Raw genomic sequence first — 25,916 nt, 5'->3', positions numbered from 1 at the left:
TTTTACACTGGAAATAAAAGATTCCACAACTTCGGATGTTTTCAAATCATTATACTACCTTTATAAAAACTGAAAAATAATGAAATAATTCTTTTCCAAATCTGAGATTGTTTTATTGATCTTGAAACATAAACAGGAAACAGTGACAGTAATTAAAATATATCTTAGTTGCACGATTATTTAATATCAGAACATTCGTACCAATTTTCAGAGAAAATAGCATATTCAATTGGAAATATGGATTATTTCCTGATTGCTATGTGTTAACTGGTTCCTTTGTGGAAATCGGACCTTGTTTGGAACTAGGTTCCACGAGATACAAAGAAACTTTGCTCCTGTGGTTTAATAAATATATTTCTTACCTGACTTGAGCTGTATCTATATTGATTTCTTGATTTGCAAATGAGATTATACTAGTTTAATATTTTCTGAAATAAATTAATGACCTGTTATTATGTTCCCCAGCTACCTCGATAAAAAATAACAATCGTTAAAAATGTGTACTAAGCAAATCTATGCCATTTGAATTTTTTTTGCATGACTTTATAGGAGATTTTATAGAAGATTTCATTTTAGCTAGAGAAAAATAGATAAACAAAGTATGTAGAACGTAGATTAACTGAAATATATAACTCTTATATTTGCTTATTCAAAAATTAAAATAAAAACATTTTAACTTCAGCTAGCTATTTAATTTTTTTTTTCAAATTGAAAGAAAAATGAAAATAAATTGTACATGATTAAAAATCCTCGTAATCAACTTATGTCACAAAAAATTGAATGAATTGTTTCAAAGAACGCTGTCAATTTTCTGATTTTAAATTATATAATTTATTACTAAACTAAAAATTATATAATTATTCCATATGAATAGTGTAACCAATATCATATCAAAATAATGTTCTACGAATGCCATGGCCATAAGTTTGCAGAAATGCTTTTTAATTTATTTATAGCATTTATTGAGATTTCAGAGTATTTTTATCAAGCTGAAACGCTGTTTTATTAAAATATTCTCTTTGAACATGAAAAAAAGTCTATAATTAAAAAAAAAACTACGAAAAAAATATCGATGAACGAAAAAAAGATAAATGAATAATTGAGATTCAAGGATTAGAGTATTCTTAATGCACAAATAATAATGTACACATTTCATGTTGTTATCTTATAAAATGAAACAAACCCTTGATATAAAATGTTTAAAAAAAATATTAAAAATATTAAAAGTTTTATGCTAGTAGGCTAATACTTTTTTTTCCTTTTATTAGCTCTCATTTTAAATTTTAAAAATCGAAATTAACAGAAAAAACCCATAAAGGATTTTAAGACTTCATTTAAAAATAATCGAACAATATTTATTCATTTCAAAAATAAATTACTGCTAAAATTATTACTCCGTTTATTACGTAAGTAACAAAAAAAAACCTAATTATATAAAAGTAATTCTGTTTCACACACTCACAATGGCAATCACACACTTTTTTTTAAATATTATACTTTACTTTCTATTGAAAAACTGGAATTTGCATTCTTTAGGGAGTGTTCATTAAAATTTAATTAAAACCAAGTATATGTCGCGGCTTTCTGAAAAAGCAAACTAGTATTAATGAAAGTATAAATAATGTATACTAAAATGTTACACTCTAATTATTCACAACTTACACGTGCAAAATTTTTATAAAAAATGAAACAAAAAATAATTATTTTGATAGTTAAAAAGCCAGGTATTGATTTTTTGGCAGAAAATATGCTTCTTTTTATATCATATATTTTGTATGTTTCAAACAGTGTTACAACTGGTAATTAAAGTCAGTTAAAATGAACAGGTACAATCTCTGTAAATTGAAAAGGCAATATTAATTAAAAATTTCCGACAACGCAAAATCTGATCTTGTAGTTCGCGTTATTTTTAAAAAAGTGAGTTTAACAAGTTAATTAAAATGAATCACCCTGTTTCGAAACTAATAAGTTATTGTGTTTTTAGCAAGTTGAGACTATATCATTATTCAGTGACATTTTAAGGAATATCTTAAGCAAAAATCGGATAGCTATTTTAAAAAATCGATCAATAAACTTTAATTTGAAAAAAGGAGAACAACAACTTATGTTTCTGAATAAGTAGTATTATGCTTTTAATATGCTTTTGATTGTTGTTTAAATTTCATTTATTTTCTTTAGCAAGTTAAGACTATATGATTAAAATTATTTAATAGGCAAATTGGGCAACTATATTTACAAAATAGATTTATGAACTTTTATGAAAAAAATTAGAATAAATTCTAATTAAATAATTTTAATAAGTTGAATTGTTACAGTTTGGGAAATAGATTCTTTAGTTTTAATATACATTTTGTTCGAATCATAATTTCATTAATTTTCACTGCTAACAAATTGATTGCTGTAAGTATTATTTTATTTACTTTTGTAAAATATTTAGATTTATCGTAGCTTGTTATACAATGTGTAAGATTATAAAACAAAAATAGGCAAATTCTCACTGCCTAAACATTTTGAAAAGTAAGGGAAAAAAATGATTTATATAATGTTGGATTTAATGACACTAAGTCAAAAAAATTTATGCTCTTATTAAACTAACGCTAAGCTGTTACAAATTTACTACTCTTAACGCAAATTTGCTACAAATTTCACTCCAAAAACTAAACGAAATTGAAAAAGTGGTGTATAGTGAAATGGGTAAATTCATGTAAGTAATCATATTTTGAAAGCTAAGAAATGAAAACTTGAATGTTCTAGATAATATATTCTGTGTATGTAAGGAGCACATTTTTAAAAAAAAATATTTCTGATGGATATATATTTTTAATAGGATCCTTAACTAAAGACCGAAAATTTCTTATTAATTTACTTAAAACGTGAATTTCTTCTTTTCTAGATAAGTTGAAGCTCAAAAGTTGATTCCAAACGTTAATAAGTTTTTCTTTCAAACAATTTACGACTCTTTCAATGACTACTGACGAAGAAACTTCATTCGGGACAATTACTCAAGTTTGAGATGTTTGCGAATCGTTTCTAAATATTTTAAACTGGATCAGAAAAAAAAAATGGGGTGGTCAAAAAGGATATATCACCGAGAATGTCTCATAATTTTAATTGAAATAAAAATATCCTGAATGACTGTATTCATCAATTTATTTTTTTTTTCGTTTAAAATAAGGATTTAGATATTAGAGAAAAAGCATTTGTTCGCGAAAATAGAAAAGATACGGCCTTTCAGAACTGATTTAAGTTACATGAAATTCAGGAAACGTTGAAAATATTATTGGTAAATAATGTTTCTAAAATGCTTTTTATTTTTTACAGTAAATTAGTACAATAGTAGTAATATTTTACAGTAAGTACACTAGATAATTCTAAAAAAAATCTGTGATAGTTTTCTTCTCATTCGTCACTAGCTGTTTCCTAAATCATTTAATCTGAACTTAAAACTGCCCATTTTATCTGGTAGGATGGTATAGGGGAAATCCTGTTAGACTTATTAAGAAGATTCTCGAGATTGAAATCCTGGCAATAACTAAGTGTCGTTACACTCATGCTTTTTACTACCGTAAAATGGGACTGTAAACGTTAAATTTACTATTAAGTATTGACTCTGACAACATGACATTGAGCTTTGCCAATTGGATTGCATTCTTTATCTTCATAAAATTAAGATACGTTAGGATTAATTCCATATAATTAACGAAGTGTAGTTAAAATCAGATTGTTGAAAATGCCCATTTAGGTGAAAGTGTTCAATATACAATGAACAAAACAGTTCATTATTGTTTTGTAGTGTATGCTTATATATACAGAGATGCCAACAGCTCCGGACACGCCGAAATAATTAAAAAAAAGGTAAATAACTGCAAAGTAAATTTTGAAAATATTTGACTATTTTTGCTTGCTTTTTAAAATGTATCGTATGACATGAGTATTATAAAGTGGTGATTTATATAAGCCTACGAATTATTCAGAAATAGTGGTGGATTAAAATCTACTAAATTGAATTTATTAAACCAAGAAACACGATTGATAAACTACCACTTTAAAATATATATTTGCTGTCCGGAGCAAGTTGGCATCTCTGTATATACATATCATTTAATCTATTATACGATTAAAAAAAATCTCACTGAAGAAACACATAATTTTTTAGACAAAAGCCGTAATCCTTAAAATATCATAGAATTAAACTTTTGCTTTTAAACAACTGAAATTAATTAAAAATCACGCAGCAAAAAAAGAGCTGCATTTATGGTATTTACCTGAAAAACGTTATTTTAAATGCATCTGCTTTCATTTAACGTAAAATAAGTTATAAATTTAAGGTACAACTACATAAATGTTTAAGTAATATTTATTTAACAAATGTTCAATTAATTTAGCAATATTTGTTTAAAGAGTGCTTCTAAACATTTTTTAATAGGTTAAAAAATGCAAATAATTATTTTCAATTAATTTATCGGCACATTAAATTTTAACCGCTCATTTTTATTCATTAAATATTCAGGCCACAAAAAATGCCAAAGAACTTGCCAAACATAACAAACAACGAAACAAAACTTATTTAAATGCATATAATTCCATCAACGATTATTAAGTTACAAAAGGGAAAAAAACGTTGGTGCTTGTATTCCGAAATAAGATATTTCAAAGGAACTGTCCTTATGAATATTAATGCCTCTGTATGTTTCAGCCACAGTTATCAAGATAATCAGCTAAATTGTCTAAGTAATAAATTGCCTAAGACAATGGGTTTTATATGCAAAACAGGCTTTGTCTGCTTGAGTAATTAGCAGTTGTGGTGCTTAACTTTTGTGTGCTGTATAAATCTGACAAATTTAATTCAGTAGTTTCTTTTTATTTATCTTGTTTTTGACTTATTAGTAAAAAGCGTGACTTCTGATATGTAAGCCCATAAAAAAGATGAATATTGCAGTATAAAAATTATAAATTTTCATTAATTATTAGAAATATTTTCCCTCACGTTCAGCAAAATATTTTATTTAAAGGTTTTTTTTTCAAAATAATTTGAGACGCTGAATTGTCACTGTATTAACCTTTTTATGCTCCAAGATTAACAATTTGGAATGTATTTGATCTTTTTTTTTATATAATTCATAGTGCTTTCATTTTTCCATGCATTGGTATGCATCCTCATGCCACTCTATAATAATGTAAATAACTAATTGCCTTCCTTAATTAAATGTAATTAATTATAGGTATGAAGCAGAACAATCAGTCTAAGACAAAAAAGAGATTCTATTTTCGATTTATCGATTTACATCCATGAAATTTGATAAATCAGCAAAGTGGAGGAAAGAAGGGAACCTTATAACAATTTTTCTTAAAAAAACATATTTTTAACACTTAAAATTTATGTACTGTAAAATAAAAAAAAATACGTATGTATTTTTTTAATTCATAAAACTAAAACGGAAAATTTCTTGAAAGTATAAAAAAATATACATTTAGCATAAAGTATTTTTCAGAAAAAAAAAAACTTTGTTCAAAGGCTCCCTAATATACCTTTGAACAAAGAGGGGGCACCTTTGAAGAAGAAAATTTTTTTTTAAAAAAATCACTCTTTTCTTACCTAAGTTTTATATAATGTAAGTTAAAAAGCGAATTGAAACATTTCTTGCACAAATAATACTAAAACAAACGAAACAACGCACAAATAATACTGAACAAACGAAACAAAATAAGGAAATTAAGAATTTTCAAAAGTTCTGTCCATAGATAATGGCTGAGGCTTCTTTGAACTTATGAAAAAATATTTAAGACAGAGCAATTTTTATTGAAAACTAAGTTGTGAAAAGCACATAAAAATTAATTCTTCGAAGCAAAACATTTTAATTATACAATCATATGCAACGAGCCTGATTAACTCATACGTCATTTCTTAACTAATATTTAAATTATTTAAAATTCCTTTTCTTTGAATCAAGCCTTTTGTTTGGTGTCAAATTTGTCAAAATTGTGTAGCAAAGGTTCTAATCTTGCTACTATTATGAGTGTCACTATTTTAGGTCTTTTGTCAACCAGCTTTATAATAATGAAAATTTAACTAGCTTGTCTTATGTTCGTTACATATGAGTGTACATAATGGTATTTTGTGCTTCAGTATAGCCTTTACGCTGTTCTCCATATATATTTGTTTACTACTTCACGCGTATTCTGATTTACACTCTATAAGAAAAAAAATCGACGCACCAAGAAGCAATCATTCGTATGCATGAATGTTTTGAACAGATATGGCTGGAATGATGCCGACTGGGGACGTATAGTCTTTAGCGACGAATCCCGCTTCCAACTGTGTCCTGACGGTCATCGAAGACGTGTTTGGAGACGCACAGGGCAGAGGGGGGATCCTTCCTTCACTATCGCACGCCACACCGACCCTCAACAAGGCATTATGGTTTGGGGTGCCATTTCCTTTGACAGCCGGACCCCTTTGGTCGTCATTAGAAGTACACTTACTGCACAGCGGTACGTCGACGACATCCTAAAGCCTGTTTTGCTACCGTTTCTTTTGCAGCGCCCTGGGCTGGTTTTTCAGCAGGACAATGCCAGACCACATACGACACGTGTTGCTATGAACTGTCTGCAAGCTTGTCAAACTCTTCCTTGGCCTGCCAGATCACCAGATCTCTCTCCCATCGAGCATGTCTGGGATAAGATGGGAAGGCGATTGCATCTGGCACGGAATGTTGATGACCTCGTTCGACAATTGGATCGAATTTGGCAGGAAATATCGCAAGAGACCATTCGGTAGCTTTATCGGCTTATGCCACGCCGTGTGGCAGCTTGTATCCAGGCTAGAGGCGGGTCAACACCTCATTGAACTTGTTACTGTAACTCTGCAATAAATTATTCAACTGCTCTGAAATTTTAATCATTTACTATTCTGTACATTGTCTTCCTATACACCAATGTTCGTTTCAATCGGACAACTCCTTCTTGGTGCGTCGATTTTTTTGTTATAGAGTGTATTTACATAAGTTAAAACAATTGTGTCAAGCAGTTGTGTAAAAACAATCATTACTTGATTTAAGTGAAAAGTAATGATAATAATAAATAATTCTCTTTTAATGACTGTAAAAATATGTTTAAATAAGTATATTCTATTTTATGCATTTTTATTGCAATTCTGCATCTGCAAAAGTTTGCAATTTTAGGGCTTTTATTTTCAAATAAATAAACAGAATATAACTACAAAAATAGTTTGCGTGATAAAATTTTTAATACCATTGTCTAAAATATGGTATTTTATTTAAAAATTTTATTTCATTGAATGCAGGCACATTATCGTTGTATTTATTTTGGTTTTCTGGTTGTTGAAAGGTGCCTCATCGCATGTAATTTAGTTAAATCAAAACTCTATCATAGATAAGCAATTCAATAAAATAAGTATTATAAATATAAAAAAACGACAGCATTAAGATAAATATTCCTCAAATAATTAAAACTATGAAGTCTAATTTATTTCGGTTTTAATCTTATAACTTTAATTTTATAATTTTATTTTCGAAAGCTGAAAAAATCCTTACCTTGCTTAGAGTCCAGCATTCAATAAAATGACCGATCTGGACTTAAATATTTGCTACAGATGATAAATTACGTGCTCATAATCATATTAAAACGATATATTTAATTTTAAGTATAAAATATTAGGTGCTCCCTCTCCCCTACTTGCAACTGTAACTTGAACTGTAATTTGATATATTTAACTAAATATTTCTACATTGTCTACATAAATATCTCTTAAGACGTATACATAAAAATATCAGAATAAAGAAAAGTGGCTATAAGTTATTGATTACAATCTTTAGCTAAGCATTATAGCTGCTAATTAATGACTAAATCAGTTTAATGAATAAATGAGGAATAAAGTAAATGATCTGTCTCATAAAACGCGCACGCGATACGTTAAAAATTACAATGCCGATATTTAGATTAATCACTTCCACGTGGTATTGGCACGTAGACGTACAGTGCTCAAAATAAAAAGACGGAACAGCCTAATTAACTGTTGATCTAATGATCGGATTTTCACGTTCTAAGACTCAATCTTAAAGATTCCAAAGGATAACCTCAAATAGGCTAATTAATTAGAGCTGACGATATTTTGAGTCAAGAAATCAGACACGAAAACGTACTTTCTCAGAATAAACATACTTCTTCCGACGGATTCGGATTTCTTACACCCAAAATATAGGGGTTAGCGGCAATCTGGGAAATATAATCCCAATAATTTGGTCAGGACAGCGGTTCAAAATTTGGATCCCTTTTAATGATAATTTTACTTTTTGCGTACTTGGCAATATCTCGAAGATTTTTCAAGGGAATATAAATTTTTTTATACGCAATTGTAAAATTCATTTATCCAAAAATAATCCCATGTAAAATATAACTTTTAATAAATATTTATTATTTTTTTATTATTTTATTTAATATCAGTCGAAAACTTTTTATAATACTGTATAAAATTTTCGATTTTGATTTGAAATTTGTTTAATACTGTATAATATTTTCACAGTATTTTAATTTATGTAAGTTTTCATGTCCAAATACAAAATTTGAGTGAAATCGGTCAAATAGTTCATGAGAAATCGAATTTTTAAAATACAATTTTTTTGAAATTCTATTTCTCAGGAACTATTCGACCGTTTTTACTCAACTGTTGTACTTTGTCATGTAAAATTCTGTTCTTTAAAATTATGCAAAAGATTGCATACCTTATAATTCGAAATTTTTTCGACTAATAAATAATTATAAAAATAAAAATTTATGAATATTTATTAAAAGTTTTTTTTTTTTTTGCATGGATAAATGAATTTTATAATTGTGTGCAAGCATTTTTACATTTACTTTAAAAAAATTGTCGAGATATAGTGAAATAAGCAAAAATTAAAATTAGCATTAAGGGTGCTAAAGTTTGGACAGCCGAACTATTGGGACAATATTTCACAGAATACGGCTACCCCATATACTTGGGGGCTAAAAATCCTGAATTTGTCGAAGCAAATGTATGTTTTCCTCAGAGAAATAACGTTTTTGTGTCTGATTTCGTATCTTAAAATATCATCTGCACTATTTAATTAGCATAATTGAGATTGCCCCTTTGAATTATTAAGAATAAGTCCTAGAACGTGAAGATCCGATCATTAGATCAAAAGTTATTAAGGATTGACCGTTTTTATTTTGCGAACTGGATATGCGTTTCGTTCTAACTCTGCATGACTATGAACCATGTTCCTCAAATTGTACTTGCTCAGTTACTTTTAAACATACGTACATGAACGTGCATGAAAATGCTAAATTTCGCATTCAAAGTTAAGCAGTTTTGAGTTTTTGAGTAAAAAGTACTTTTTCGCAATAAATAATTATTAAGGAATATCTAACATAAACGTTTTCTTGGGTGTAAGTCATTATTTACAAAAATGTACTAAAATAAGACGGGTAACTCAATTTTGAAGTGCATTATGTTTTATAGTAGGAGCTTTTATTTTAAATACAGTGATGTCACTTATTCGACAATATTCTTATGCATTGCGTTTTCTACAATCATGTATTTGAAGTCTTTTAACTGTTATAAACCAATGATGATTTACAAATTATGTCATTTACACTTTTCCCGTGTAGCTTATCATGAAAAAACACCAATTTCAAACTGAACAGCATGGTAGCTCTGAAATAATTCTCATTTTGTGAACGCCTTTACTATATGCAAACACCATTTTTGCTCATTGATCAAAAAACGTTCAATTACACTCAAATATTCTCTTGAACCAACACAAAATTTTCTAGTTTGTTCTGAAAGGTTTCAAGATTTATGGGAACTTATGGCTGTTGTTTTATCGCATGTCATTTTGATAGACTATTGCATGCTATTTATAAAGACTGTCCTACAATGATTGAATTTTTTTTTTTTTAATTAGTATTGTGAGTAAGTGTTTCTGATTATTTAGACTGATAAAGTATAATTTTTGCATTTTTAAAGAATTCTCAAAGTGAAGCGGAAGTTGAAATTACTCCAGCAGTTATAAAGCCCACCATAATTGCTCCTCCACCTTCACCTGATCTTCAGAGATTGGCAGATCTTCCTCAATTCATTCCACCACCTCCAACATTTGTACCAACTCAAACTCCTCCTGGATCTCCTAACACCTCACCTACTTATATACCTCTTCAGGAGACAAGCTCGAAACTCAAGAGCTCTCTCACGCAAGAAGGACAAAATGCGTGAGTCACGCTCCCTTTCTAATAACATCTTGGACTTTTTGGGGAAATACTTGCGTGAGTCACGGTCATTATCTCATAAGAGTTTGCACTTTTTTTTATAAATTTGATAACAAAATAAATGTTCAATCAGAAAAAGTGCAAACTATTTTCCTTTCGGAATGAAACCGTTCATCTTTTACTTCGAGAAATGTAAAATATGCAAATTGACTAGCTGTCGTTTTAACAAGAAATTGTTTCATTTGAATTTACATTAAATGTTTTTTCAAGCAAAACAAAAAATCAAGTTTGTGGAGGGTTTATGCATGTTTTCTTAGGACAACTAGGTTTTTTTTTATTATTCTTTGACTAATGAAATAAAATAAAACAGCCAACGACTCACTTATTTTAATTTTATTTTCTTTAATATGTTTGATTCATCCGCTTTCCGTGTTAAAATATTTCAGCACAGAAATATGCGGTATATCTAGCATGGTTAAATAAAGTGTATTTTAATCCTAATTATTAACCTTTTAAACTTTACTTCTTTTCAAAGTGATTGATTTTGTTGGTAATGCGTAACTAATTTTTAGATAATTATAGTTTGAGCTGTGCAAAACGTGCGTTGTGGAAGATATTTAAAAAAATAGCCTTTTTTTCGAAACAACAGTTTATCTAATAATTATATCATATTAAGATCAGTTTACGCTATTTGAAAAATGCACAGTGCACAAAATAGAAAACGGAACACCATTCATATTTTTTGATCTAATGATCAAATCTTCGCTTTCTAGGACTCATTCTTAATGATACGAAGGGCTAACCTCAAATATGTTAATTAATTAGTGAAGACGATATTTTAAGTTACGAAATCAGGCACAAAAATGTACTTTTTTGGAATAAACGCAATTTTTTTTCCAACGAATTCGGAATTCTGACCCCCAAAATATAGGGAGCAGCTGCAATCTGGGAAATATGGTCCCCATAGTTTGCTCTGAAGGGCGATCCAAAGTTTGGACCTCTTGATGTTAATTTTGCTTTTTGCGTATTTCACCATATCTTGAGAAATTTTTAAGTGAATTGAAAAATGTTTGCACATATTTATAAAATTCGTTTATCAAAAGAAAATTCCATACAAAAAATGAATTTTGATAAATATTTATTATCCTTTTAAAGTATGTAATTTTACTTAGCAAATTACAAGAATTCCTGAGAAATGAATTAAAAAAGTCGTATACTTAAAATTCAATTTCTTTGGAATTATTCTACAAATTTCGATCAAATTTTGTATTTTGCCATTGGCAATTATACACTTTACAATGAGATAAAAAATTTTGCACCTTACAATTTAAAAAAAAATATTTCGAATAGTATTTAAGGAAGTAATAAAAATACATACCAAAATTTATTTTTTGTGTAGTTTTATCTTTGAATAAAAGTATTTTATAAGTGCATGCCAAAATTTTTCAATTCGCTTAAAAATTTCTCGAGATATGGCGAAATACGCAAAAAGTAAAATTAACACTAAGGGGTTCCAAACTTTAAACCACTCTCCGGACCAAATAATGGGGATCACATTTCTCAGATTGATAGAGAGGATTCATCCCCATTGAGATGAATTACCACAACTATGGAACTACAAGAAATCACTGTCTCAAAAAAAGGAATGAGTCGTATCAATAAATTTATAAATGGATGAAATTTAATTTAAAATAAATTTCATTTGCAAAGTAATTTTGACAGTGATACTATATGCATTTAATTTTACAGATACATTTTCAGCAGCTCCAAGGCGAACAAAGAATCCTACTCTGAATTTTAAAATACAAATTGGACCATTTGGTTCATGTTCATAAAAATGAAGTAACTTTACAGCTTTTTCTATGTCTTTTTATATTAACTATTTATACCTTTAATATAGAGCTCTGAAAAACTTTGAAACTTTATCTGCAAAACTCTTCTCATAATGTAGTTGGAAAAAGTTTATTCTAATTGGTAAAAGAATATTAGGATTTTTTTCGGCAGCACAAAGTCATCTTCTTGAGTTAGGTGAATTTGTATCATCTTATTTTTCATATTCAAACCAAAAAAAGTCTTAGTCTGGCATACTCATATTTTTCTTTTCCCACTTGTCTACCTTGCTATTATATATATTTCAACATTAAGAACAAATGTCGTCGTACAAATTGTTCGATTTTCTGATGGGTCCATAAATACAATTTTTTTTAACTTCCTGGTGTTTCAATTGTCTTAACCTCTTCAGCAGGTATTTTTTATCCAGAACAAATTTCATCCATATCAGTTTTGTCTTAATAATCATTTATCGACACATAACCAAAAAAAAAACTCAAATTAATTTTCCAAAAGTCCAATATTCTAGGTTACCAAATGCAATATTCTTGTTTCAAATAAAAAAAGGTATTTATATACTTTTAAACATGTCAAGTTTTCAAGTTTTGACTAAAAATCTGAATATTAACTTTATCGATAGAAAAGGATAGTGTCATGAATAGGTACTCTAGACGATATTTAATTTTAGCACAGACAGAAAAGATTAAAAAAAAATATATAAAAGGACATTTGTATTTCAGTACATATCAGTTATCACAAAGACAGTTGTTTCGCAATTTCATCCTGCTAAATGGAATTGGTGGAAAATACTAGACTCTTTATTGTAGCTATCACGAGATGAAAATTTAACTCTAGAGTGCTTGTATGACAGAAAGTCTCCACCTATGGCTCAAGTTCAGTATAAGGGTTTTAATCTAAAATCGTAGTGTATGACAGCAGGAAGTGAGAATGCTGTTTTAAATATTCAAAATTAAAATTTAACAAACCAACTCATCAGGTACAGGAATCAAGCGATGGCCTGCGATTAGAGTGCCTGATTGCGAAGTCAATGACTACGGGTTTGAATCCCACTCAGGACATGGATGTTTCCCTCTGTCCCTTGTTATGTGCGAATGTGACCCATCCAATGAACGGGTATTTGTGGCAATGTGGGGCGGGTAATGTTGCTCGCCTTCGTAACTTTGGTCAGAACACTTTCGGCATCTTCTATGGCGAAGAAAGATAAGTTCAGTGTCTGGCGTTGAAGAAAATCAAGTGAAGTTCTATTCTTCGACATGATCAAAGACACCGCAGCTATAAAAAGAAATTTGCAAGATTCACTTATAAAGTATACATTTTACTCCGTTCCCATTGGAATAACCATAACTCAAGCTTTCTAGGTATCCTTCACATATATTATGAAAATCATAATCGATGGGTATAAAAAAGTTACATTTTTCGTAAGTATACTTATGAAAATGTTCTAAATGAAGCAATTTATTTAAACTCATGTTATAACATCAATTTGAATAAATAATTTTTTTATTTGTCTTTTACTTTACAGTAGTTATTTTTTTTTAGTAGTCACTTACTTTTCAGTAGTCACCTTTTCTTAGTAGTCACTTACTTTTCAGTAGTCACTTTTATTTTAGTAGTTCCTTACTTCTCAGTTTCAATTTTTCTTGACAATCATCCTTCGATATTTTTATTTAACTGGAAGCATAAATTTTTCTAAGTTCAAATATCATTAAGAAAATCAATTTTCTTCTACATTTTAGAGGAAGCCAAGGAAGTCATCCCACTAAAGTTCACTGGGCCCCTGACGTTGGTTGTGAGGCAGATCGAGATGCAGTATGGCTCTGATGGTAACTTTCAATTTCCCAAAAGCTTGAGGCAGATACTGAAGAAAAGATTATACACTGAAAAGCAGCGTTTAGCTTCTAGTGTAAATTTAATTAAAGCATTTATTGAAATAAAATTTTCTCTAGATGTCGTCAAGATTAAATTAACACATTGTTAGTCAATCAAACCCATTAAACTTTGAGCAATATCTGTATTATTTTGATAAAAAAAGTAATAATTTTCTAAATTAGTAAATTAAAAAGTAGGTCAAATAAATGCTGTTTTGGTCACTAAATCGAGGACTTATAACGGCATGTTACTCAATTTACAAACTTCCACGAGTTGTTTCCTGATAAGGCATTTTTAGCTTCAACAATAATGCCCAAAGCGTGAAAAATTAAATATTTAATTTAAAGTCGTTATATATCTACAATTATTCAATATTTATGAAAAATTTCAAGATGACATTATATTAAATTAAAAAAAAGTTGAAAATTATTTATATTAAAAATGAGCAACATCTACAATGTTGTCCCTAAAGTGTGCTATTTTCTTTTTTTAAATTTTATTTTTTTTTTTAAATTTCAATATTGTGGTAAAATTTTCTCTAAATAAGTAATAGCAATGAAAACCATGATTTTAAGATAAATGTATTTTTATTTTATCAATCATATTTTAAGCAAATGATTGACAATGTGTTAATTGTTTCAAAAATAATAAATTCTAGTTCTAAATGTTTTTTTAATGAAATTTAATCTGCTTCAGTCTGTGCCACGAGCTTTTGGTGAAAGATTATCGTTTGCTGACGAAACTAAGCCAAATGAATTCGCATGGCCACTAGCCAATTGAATTCGGCATGGATGCCGAAATATATGCTAAATTTCAAGAGGAAGCTCAAAGCACAGAAAATGCAGAAAAGCTGAAAAGTTCTCAAAACTCTGTAATAAAATACGTTACAAATATCAAGCACGCATACGGATCAAAATATTGAACATAATAAGAAGTGAAACCTTGAAATATATTGGCTACTTCACCGTGATTGCCAAATATCACACATCAATAACTAGTTGAATGTTGGTTTGAAAAGAGAGATTTTTATCTATAAAAATGACACAAAAAATGGCTTATAATCAGACACAAAAACGTGGCAATGAGAAGTGATAACTAAATTGACGATGGACAATGGAATGTAGAGTTTCAGAGCTACGTGAACTCCAAGTTTTTAAACCCAATAGACATTGAGGGAAAGTCTTTAAAAAGTTTCATTCAAATAATATGATGGGATTGATACCTATATGCTTACCCACACAGGAAATTATATAGGTATAAGTGATCATGTGCCAACAAAACTTATTGTACAAAATTTGACCATTCTACAAAACAAATTTAATTTACTCGTTTTTAAAGGTATAAGTGAAAAACTTAACATTGCTGTTTGTTGTTGCTAATTATCAAAAAAAGGTTCGAATTTGTTCCTGCCAAATATTTTGTATTTGATGTACAGATAATCAAAAGTTTGTATTTATGAAAATCTAAAAATAATGTGCTTATAAAACAAACAAAAAAATACTTGAAAAATATCAAGTCTTCTGTATGCAGATTTTGTATACAGAATTGTAACCAAAAATATATCTATAATTATTGGTGTTTGTGTTGTACCTGCAAATTTTATAAGTATAGATTGAAAATTAACAAAACATAGTTGTTGTATTGTAATAATTTAAGAACGAAAGAACATTATAATTTGAGTTAGTTTTTAAAGAAAATTATGTTGACAGCTCATAATTTTTTCTCTAAGTATTGCTGATAGTCTTAGAGTGACACAATATATTGCTTAATTTTTTTTTCGAATATAAAATTAACTTATATTTTCTTTAATATATTAAATTTTCTTTTAAAAACAACATGAAACTTAATGTCCCACAAAATCACTGCTTTAGCACCTGGAACTTTGCTCGCAACACCTGAAACTTTGCTCGCTTATCTTTAATTAACTTTCATAAACTTGTTAGAGAAAAGTGTTAAAAAGGCAGCTGCTTTCATTTTTTATGTGTATATACTTGCCGTTTTCCATCAACTATATGAGTTTGCAAAAAAGAGTTAGTATATCTTGTATTAAATTTCCTTCACGAATTTATTTGAAAATGAAACTGATGAAAGGAACTTTCAGCCGAACATCCTTACTAAAAGTTCAAAAATTTAAAGCTTCTTAGACAAAGCACATATTATCCCAGAAATACAGAAAAAGTTTAGAAACATATTCATTTAGTCCCTAAAACATAGAAAATATCAGTTTGTCCTCAATCATTATTAAAACTTATCGGTTAAGCATTTGAGAAATCAAAAACAAGGATATTGCTTTATGAAATAAGAAAAACTTTCGAAATGTAAGAATATTAACTATAATATAGATATGCTAAAAACTTGACATTTCTTAAATACATTTAAAATTATTTGAACGCTTATACTGAAAACTAATATTTAAATTTTACAGCACACTCATTTAAAATTCTTTAACAAAATTAGTAATCAAATGTAAAATTTAATTACATTAATAAATTTAAAATTGAACAAAAAGCTCACCTTACATTAACATTCGTACCTGATTATAAAGACATGACAGGCAACGTAAATAGAAATGCCAGTGCTAGTGCTGGGCCTTTGACACTGAGATATATGTTTTTCTGGGTATATATTTGTATGATATCTGTTTTACTACTTATCTGTTTAAAACTACTATGTTAATTTAAAATTATTTTTTATTGGCATGAAGGTGAAATTTAATTTTATGTTAACTATGAATTACTATTATATGCAGAGGGTAATCTGTTCAAGGTTATCCCAACGGCCGGTATTAAATTCCAGGCGTGTGTCTATATATACAGAAATACATGTATTACATACGTAAATAATACATAAAGGCGTGTGTATATACATAAATACATTGATCTTAGTTTCAGTTACAGATTAAAATATTTGAAATTATCGGACACAAACGCATTATGGCACTATATACCGAAGAGCCATTACATTATGACCACCCTACTAATAACATGTAGGACCACCTTTGGCCCTCAAAACTGCTAGCACCCGCCGTGGCATTGATTCCACAAGGTGCTGATGGGTAGTCTGAGGTATCTGGTACCAAGCGCTCATCAACTAGTCCTGCAATTCCCTCACATTGCGAGGGGGTAGCGTGGCAGCACGAATTTGGTTCTCCAAGAAGGACCACAAATGCTCTATCGGATTAAGGTCAGGAGAATTTGGGGGCCAAGACATGACTTGAAAGTCACTGGAATGTTCCTCGAATCAATCCATGACGATTCGACCCTTATGACATGGTGCATTATCCTGTTGGTAAACACCATCCCCCGCAGGAAAAACTGTTGCCATGAATGGGTGAACCTGGTCTGCAACTATGTTCAAGTAGCTTGCAGACGTCAGGGATTGTTCTATGAGAATTATGGGTCCTTATGTGCCCCATGAAAACATTGTTCCTGGGCGAGAAACCATGAAAACCTGGGCGAGACCATTGTTAACGATGGAGGGTGGTCATAATGCAATGGCTCTTCGGTGTGTATTATTTTAAGAGTTAACTTACCAACTAAAAAGTAAAATAAATATAGTAAAAGAAAACATGATCTTTCTTAAAAAAAATATTTAACAATTCGTGCATTCAAACGTTGTTTTTATTCATGCATTATAGTTAATGTATATTTTCGCATTATTTTCGTTTAATAACTATTCAATGACTCTTGCACCAAGAATTGCTATAGCACTGACTCACTCCTAACTATTCAACCAAAATTAGTACATTGGTTTTCAGTTTCATTCACATTGCTAGTATGGAGGAGATAAGTTAACTCAATTTTCTGTACATATATTATTTTTTCCACTTTTGTGTTTATGTGTAAACTAACTTAAAAAAGGTTGAATTTGTTATTAAAATGCTTCATAAGAAATACCCCCAAAATGTTTCATAAGCAATTAGAATATTTTTTGAAGACATAATTTTAAAAATGTTTTAGAAAGCATAAAAAGTGCGATACCAGTATCGTGTTCATAGTTTTAAGAAAATATGATGCGGAGTGGGATATAAAGTCTATGCTTATAAGTTATTAGTCTATGCTTATAAGTTTTGAAAGTTAAATGAATTGGATTAAAATCAAATTAAATTTTAAAATTTATTGCGTACTTATCCGGGATGTTTTGGTAATGAATTGATTGTTTTAAAAATATGACACTAAATTTTAGAAGATTTTATTAATTCGTCATTTCTTTCTACTTGATTTATAACGTTTTCTATAATGATCAGTAGGATTTTCACAAGGGAATAAACTTAAATCATACAAACAATATTTAAAATAAAAGTCAACAGTTATAATATGTCTTTCTTATATTCCATAAAAATATTTTTTTATATTTTTTAAGCCATTATCGAAAAGATAATTGAAATTCGATAATTTAGATTCAAAGCAATTAGAGAAAGATACATAAACTTGCCTTGCTCTTATTACAGATGAAATCTAGTTAGGAACTCCATTATTTTAGTTCGAACCTAAAATAAATTTGATAAAATTTAAACAACGTGAAGTTTTTCACTATAAGTTTGATATTCAAAATTTTCCTTGTGCAATAAATTTTTAAAAGAATGAAAAAAACAACACTGTTGGATGAACTGTATCCTTAATTAAATTGTGTCTTCATAAAAATATTTCGTCTTAAATATCCAAACTAAATAAAAAAATTAAAGATGTATAAATATGACTCTGCTTTTTCTGTTCTTTTTAATGAATAAAATACATTTGGTTGTTTTCAAATTGAGACAAACATTTATACATAGTATTTTCCACCAGACGTTGCAACATATACCCACCTGACAAGAAACAAGGGGATTCAATGAAGAAAGAATTCTGGATGTTCTGAAACAAAGCATTCACCAAAACATTTTACATATCCTCATCAGATGATCGATCCTCAAGAATCTTCTTCTACTTGGTTTGAAGCGAATGGTAATCTGACGTTTCAAGAAAAGCACATCCGGGGAAAGTGCTTTTACTGTCTACTTGAGTTTGGTTGCACATCTTTACTACAGTATCATTCATAGTGTAGCAGATGTGACAAGAAAAGCACATCCGTGGAAAGTGCTTTTATGTCTACTTGAATTTGGTTGCACATCTTTACTACAGTATCATTCATAGTGTAGTTGATGTAACAAGAAAAGCACATCCATGGAAAGTGCTTTTACAATGTACTTGAGGGCGAATGCACATCTTTGCAACAGAACCAATCATAGTGTGCAACATCCGCGATTGCCCATGATAACATATGGATTATTTCCTTTACATGGTAACGTTATAAAACGGAAAAGCATAATATTTAAAGCTGTTACATATTTGAACAGCTGTTACATATTAAGCCAAATGTACTCTTGTGATTTATTGCGTTTTTCATGTGGATGTTAATGTTACCTTTTTCAGTAATTCAAACAACCCAGATCTGTAAGGATCTGTTTATTGTGATTTTTTTTATAAAAAGTAATGCGTTTCTACTGAAGTAAGTAATTAGAAATAGAATGGATAATGTAAAGATTTCAGAGAGCTCGATATTTTTGCAAAAATATTTATATTTATGGACACTTATACTGTAGAAAAGATATGCGATTATTTTAAAAAAAGTATTCGTTAAAAATATTTACATTGGTATACTTTAAACTAATGTAGCAAACAAAGTTTCACGAGAAACTTTCTATAACTACCAGTTCGGTGGAAACTGTATAACTTATAAATTTTAAAAAGCCGAGTCATGTTTATAAAGTTTATAAGGGGTTATGTAGGATCGACAGAGTTAGAAACATTTGAAACTGAAATATGGTTTGTGTTAAATAAATTATTTCTGTATTATATATGCATTTATTTTCAGACTGATTAAAAAATTATCTTTATAGGAGAAAACCAACTTTTTATTTTATGAAGATAATTGACAGAGATATAATAGGTTCGAAGTAGGTATTCAATAAAAATAAAGCCTTATATTGATCTTAAGACTTATTTTTATTTTTTTAATATCATTTTTTACAGTCTCATTTAAAAGCTATTTTTGTTATCAATCAAATAGTTATTATCAGCTGGTTGAATATTGTATTTAAATACAGCACCGCAATATGTAATACTAAATGTACGGATATTCTGGTTCAACAATATGAAATTTTGTACTTTTTGTTTAGTACTGAAGAAAAATGTGTGCTCATTAGTTATTTATATATTAATCGCAACTTATTAATAAACATACAGTGTAAATCATTTAATGTAAAGTTACTTGTTTTCATTTTATAAAAAGATAAAAAGGTTATATTTAGACATAAAATTTAAGAATTCAAAAACGAAATGTTAAATACATTTTATTATTGATCTGTTTTAAGAAAAAATAAGGATGCAGGACAAATTTCCGATTTGCACAACATTTTATTGGAAAACAAATGCATGACTGGATGACACTTTATTAAACAGAGTGATTCATTTCTATTCGCTCAAATTTGATAGAGAAATAGATTATAATGAGCATTTCTTAAGTATAATCTTTTCATTGCATTTTTAAAACCTGTTTCAAAAACCATTCTTAAGGTGAGGGTGAACCTAAACAAATATCTATTAATGAAAGTTAGAAAGCAAATAACAAATGAAACTTTCCTTTGGTCTTTTAATCGTAGTAGTACTACTTTCCAATTCTTAATTTTTTTGTTCAAAATAAGTTTTGGAAATGTCTTTCGGTTTCCTCTCACAAATCCTTCTCTCATGAATTTCCCAAATTTGATGCATCTTCGTTTTCATATAAATAGGTATAAAATATACTGTTTTATAAAATTGAATGTAGCAGATTGAATAAACTAAAAGATAAACAAAAATTGTATTTTACTTAAAAGAAAAAAAAAAAGAAAATGAAGCTGTACATCTATACAACATTATGCATCCTAAGGCTAATTTTTAGTCATTTACATATATTTAAAGCAACTATTTGAAGATGTCTGTTTTGAAGATGACCATTTACCTGACTACAAGAATGACACGAATGATGAGTATTTAATTTTATTATTCTTTTTTTTTTAAGTTAAGGATAGACTCTTGGTGGTTTTGATTTCACTGTGCACAACCTGCTTCAACTTTGTACACTGGAAAAAATTCCAGTTCAAATCACAGTAAAAAGTACTTGTATGTAACATCAGTAAGATCCAATTTACCGTGAAATTCATTTTTTTACAGTAAAATAATAGGCCGTACTTTTTACGATAATATTTATTTAATAAAAATCATGTAATATTAAATGTTACTGTAAAATTTATGGTGCATCAGATTTTTGCTCCTCCAACTTTTACAGTAAAAGAATTTGAATTCAGAAAAGTATATTTCAAGAGAAAACTTTGAGTAAATGACTTTAAACGTAATACTTGAATCTTAACAACAGCGACGAGTAATTTTTTTGACAACTCTTTCTATCAAATTGCGTTATTTTAATATAGGGTCATCGAAATGAAGCGCAAGAATTACAAAATTGAGTGATGAAAATCCATAATATAACATAATAAATGCTAGGAAAATATAATTATTCTGAACATAAATTTGGCAACAAAAATATTATGAGAAATCAAGCTCCTTTAAAACATATTTCAATATGTTACATATTGAGCAAAATTATTGATTTGATAGACATTAAGACGATAACCGATGTCCATCCATGCCTTGTGACGAATTTGTCGATTTGGCTTCAGTTCCGCAATGATTTGATTTTTTAAGAGGATGATATCAATAATTGTTTTCTATACGCATTTTTCTTAATGTATCTCTAAAAGAAGAAGTCTAAAGGCGCATGATTGGGACTTCGTTGAAGAGGCGTAATTGGACCATCTCTCATATTCTATGAGTTGGAGGAAAATTTGTCATTTACAGAATTTACACGTAGAGACATGCGGGGTGGAGGAAACTTTTCTCAACATTTTAAAACAAACATTTCTAAACACTTAAATCCCAAATTTCTATTCTATTAAAATCTCCGAATTCTTTTTCGATGACCCTGTACTTTCCACCCTTTCAATTGAGAATAAAAAAGCGTAATCCACCTTGTCATGTTAAAACATATTTCTTTGTTTCATTTATTCTAAAGTAAACTTCATAACCAGAAAACTCCCATTAGACTCTACAATTAGCTTGACACCACCATTGTTTTTCTAGGACCGCATTCAAAATATGTTTTTGTATAGGTTGGAAATTAAGCAGATATAATAAAGTATTTTAAGTTTCTCTGGTAACACATTTAAAAAAAAAGAAGTAAGTTTCTTTTCTTTTTATACTCGCTTTTTCAAGATTTGAAATAATAGTTTATATTAAAATAGTGTTTTGTTTATATCTGTATTTTTTGAAGAAGCAAACTAAATTAATTTACAATGTGCAGAAATATAAAGTGTCAATCTATACTTTATTGCAATTTCTAAGATATTTACAATGGTTCATTTATTCTCTATCAAAACATTCCTATTATTATTGTAATGTTTCTTAAGTTTTGCTTAGCTTTGTTTAACGATTTGTACTAATATATTTTCCTTTATTAAATTAGATGCTGTATATTTGAGAATATTTACATAATATGTGAAAATATTTTTTGCCTCATTTTGAAAAACATAAAACTATTGCACTTCTGTGAAATTTTCAGAACACGTAAGAAATTTATATACGACACAACGACAGTTGCTTAATTTCTTTATAATAGCTTCAATAGTGTTTGTGTATTTGTCATTGGAATAAAAATGTTGATTGTTCTCTTGTTAAATTCATTTTAATCTTGATTTAATTATTTTTTTACGCTCGACACAATGGGTAAGGTATATCGTTGGTGCTATATGATCTCTTAGATCAAAATATCAGGACTACAAACAGAAAATATTTAGGAAATATTTCTGCGGAATTCTCTATTTCAGATGCTGAAAGAAAAAACCTACATTTGCTTTATGAGAAGCCATTAGAGACAATACGAAAACCATTCAATGCTAGTCTCATGGGAGTCGGAATAAATCTCCTTGGATTTCTTTCTGTATGGAGCAGTTTTTTAGCTGGCTTTCTGAGATGCTAAAGTTTGCTCAACTATGTATATAATATGAGTTCTCCTTGTTTTAATTATTAACATCAGAATATCATATATTCAAAAACTTCTACTTATTTTTCTTTATCATTTACAGTGGAACGATAACATTTATTGGAGGGAGAAATCTTTTAGCAAACACACTTTTGCTTTAAAAAAATGACTTAAAATACAAAGTGATTATTTAGCTAGGTGACCGGTACATGTCCCCCTAATGAGCATACCATTCAAGAGAAAAGAGTAAAATTTTGTATATATGTATTATACGGCATGCACTTAAGAATAATTATAAAAACAATTTTCGATCATACGAATTACAATTAGAGTAACCGGATTTCGAAATTTGCAATATGCTGCACCTACTTTTTTTCACCAGAACCTGATCCTTACTATAAAAAAACTTAAAATAGAGTTAAAACTGCATTTATATTCCTGATATTGGAGACGACAGGAAGAGATGAGATATTTTTAAAATTTTTAACGTGATTTTTTTTTCAGAACTGTTAGACTCTGGCGTTATCGAGATGAAAAATGAAAACGATTCAATACAATTGCGCTTGTATATTGTGGGCGACTGCTATTGTATTTTTCATGGTCTCTAGTTATTGCCATCAGTAACTCTTGTTTGAGGAAAAATAGTATCCCAATTTTCACAGGCATCACATTGTGATGAAAAAGAGTGCTTTCATTTGAAATTTTCACTGCATCAATAACTATCACTGTATCCATAACCGTGAAAACCATTTAATCGTTTTTAAAAACTCATGAGCATATATCGTATTAAAATTGCAGAAAAAAATGTTATCCCGCTCTAGTGAATGCCACGCTCACCAGAGGGTCATATACCCAGGAGGACATTCGTGGGAAATATATGGATTCTAAGACTTTTGAAAATAGAATTTATTTCTTGCTAATAACCTTGGCATGTTACATCAGTCAAGTTTTAAATTCCTATAAAAGTCTATCAGACGACAGAATTTGCTCTAAAAAGATGTCTACTTTCTGTTGGTCAACACATGGAGTCACAATAAGATGTCCTAGTGATATGTCTCACTTTCGCTTCCCTCTCCCCTTTCCAGTGATTTTAACATTTCTCTTATCACTTATCGTAGTTGCCAAATTTACTGGTAGGGGATTAAGCCACCAGCTTGTTCTCCATGCTTGAACACCAGTATCCCTGGATACTGGTAGTTGAGGGGAGTCCTGGTATGCACTATTTTTGCCCGTGCTTCAGATAAACGAGACATTAAATGTCAAAGGTTTAGACATTCAAAGGCATCTTTTCGAGGCATATACAACTGTGGGCGCTGTTATGGTCATGCTGATATTTTCTGCGAGTTACCGCACCTTTGAATCAATTTAAAGGGTCATCACGAGATCTATTTTAGGAATTGTCCAAAATGGTCACAAAAGAAGAAGATACAGTCCATCATAGCGTTGCAAAATCTGACTTCTTAATGAAACACGCATATTTGTTAATACCAAAACTCCTCGTCCTGGTTTGTCCTGGTCTACGCCTGTAAAAATTACCTATTGCTCCGCCAATATTCAAACTAATTCTCCCTTCTCAATAACATCTTTTAAGCATTCTACTTTTCATTTTGGTGCTCTGAAATATAGGCAGAACAGGTGTACCCGTCTAGTTGGCATGATGCTACTGTAATACCCATTTTAAAGCAAAATAATGATCCAAAACACCCAGTTAACAATCGCTCTATAGAGTTAGCCAGCTGTTTTGTTAAAACATTTGGGTGCCTGGTTAAATCGCACCTTGTGCATAACTTGGAAAAAGCGCTTCATACTTGACTTTCAGAGTGGTTTTGTAAATAAAGATTAACAATAGACAACTCCTGATGATTGAATTCATAATGTGTCATTTTTGGAATTCGTATGTGTCACGACTGAATGTGTCATGACTGAATTCGTAATATCCTTCGTCTGGTGAACTCATCTTGTCTCTGTCTTTTTTGATATTGAGAAAGCTTATAATCGGACTCGGAGATATGGAATTCTTAAGGCATTGTTTGATATGGGTCTCCGAGTTGAGTTAATGTAGGGTTTAATGGCACAAGATCCAAAAAAAGGACATGATGAGCAAACAAACGTTTTTTTTCTAACAAATGTAATATAAAGCATATTTGTTTTGCCAAAATACATTATATTGTCAAAACTATACATGACATACAAAACATTCAGAAGTCAATAAAATCAGACAAGGGTGTAAATTGATTAAAATGGCATAAAACAGGCTAAAACGGTACGTTGTAATAAAATGCAAAGCTAATAAAATTGGGTAAAAGCGGTTATATACAGTATAAAAAACCAATCGCGAGTAAAAATGCAAAGAAGTTAGGATGATGAACTTTATACAACAAATATTTTATGCATTAAATAGAACTAATGAAAAAGGTAAAACGATGAAGGTTAAAACATGGGCAAGAAATTAAAATGTGATGAATCGTGAGTAAAATGCTGCAAATATTGCTGTAAGGAAGGGGTTAACCAGATATGAGTGTCCTTGGTCATTTACTCATTTTCATTCTTAATTAGTATTAAGTGGATCACTTTAAATCAGTGGTTAGGTTTCTCATCCCCCATAGACTATCCCACAATAATAATTTATTTTCCTTTTCATGTTGCACAATAAAGCCAATGTTGCGCGCTACAGCTTCCATTAATTCTTCGCTGCACGTCGTCAGCAATATTCTCAATATGCGCATATTTTCACGGGTGGTTCGAAATCTGCTGGATGTATGGGATGCGGTGTCATCATCGCTGATCCTTCCCATACCTACCGAATCCCAGATATTTGTTTCGACAACACTTCTGAAGCTGGAACCATCCTATTGGCACTGAGGATAATGTTGTCATGTTCTACTTGGAAGTATTGC

The 25,916-nt window shown here is 29.5% G+C and overlaps 1 protein-coding gene across 2 annotated transcripts in view; it reads left to right on the top strand.

Moving 5' to 3' along the window:
• The window catches only part of LOC107445726 (neuroligin-4, X-linked), a 195,813-nt gene extending 173,097 nt beyond the window's left edge, over positions 1-22,716 (top strand). Inside the window, exons 8-9 of one of the 2 annotated variants that reach the window (XM_016060199.3) lie at positions 10,007-10,248; positions 18,753-22,716. In XM_016060199.3, the coding sequence (XP_015915685.1) occupies positions 10,007-10,248; positions 18,753-18,822 (312 nt within the window). In that variant the 3' untranslated portion in view covers positions 18,823-22,716. Of the gene's footprint in view, positions 1-10,006; positions 10,249-13,832 lie in introns of both variants that reach the window. The other variant, XM_016060198.3, reaches the window with a different exon arrangement.
• Positions 22,717-25,916: the final 3,200 nt, after the last annotated feature.

Source organism: Parasteatoda tepidariorum, chromosome X1 (assembly GCF_043381705.1).
Source record: "Parasteatoda tepidariorum isolate YZ-2023 chromosome X1, CAS_Ptep_4.0, whole genome shotgun sequence".
Classification (NCBI taxonomy): domain Eukaryota; kingdom Metazoa; phylum Arthropoda; class Arachnida; order Araneae; family Theridiidae; genus Parasteatoda; species Parasteatoda tepidariorum.
The sequence above is the reverse complement of the archived record's forward strand: the minus strand, read 5'-3'. Positions and strand labels throughout refer to the sequence as shown.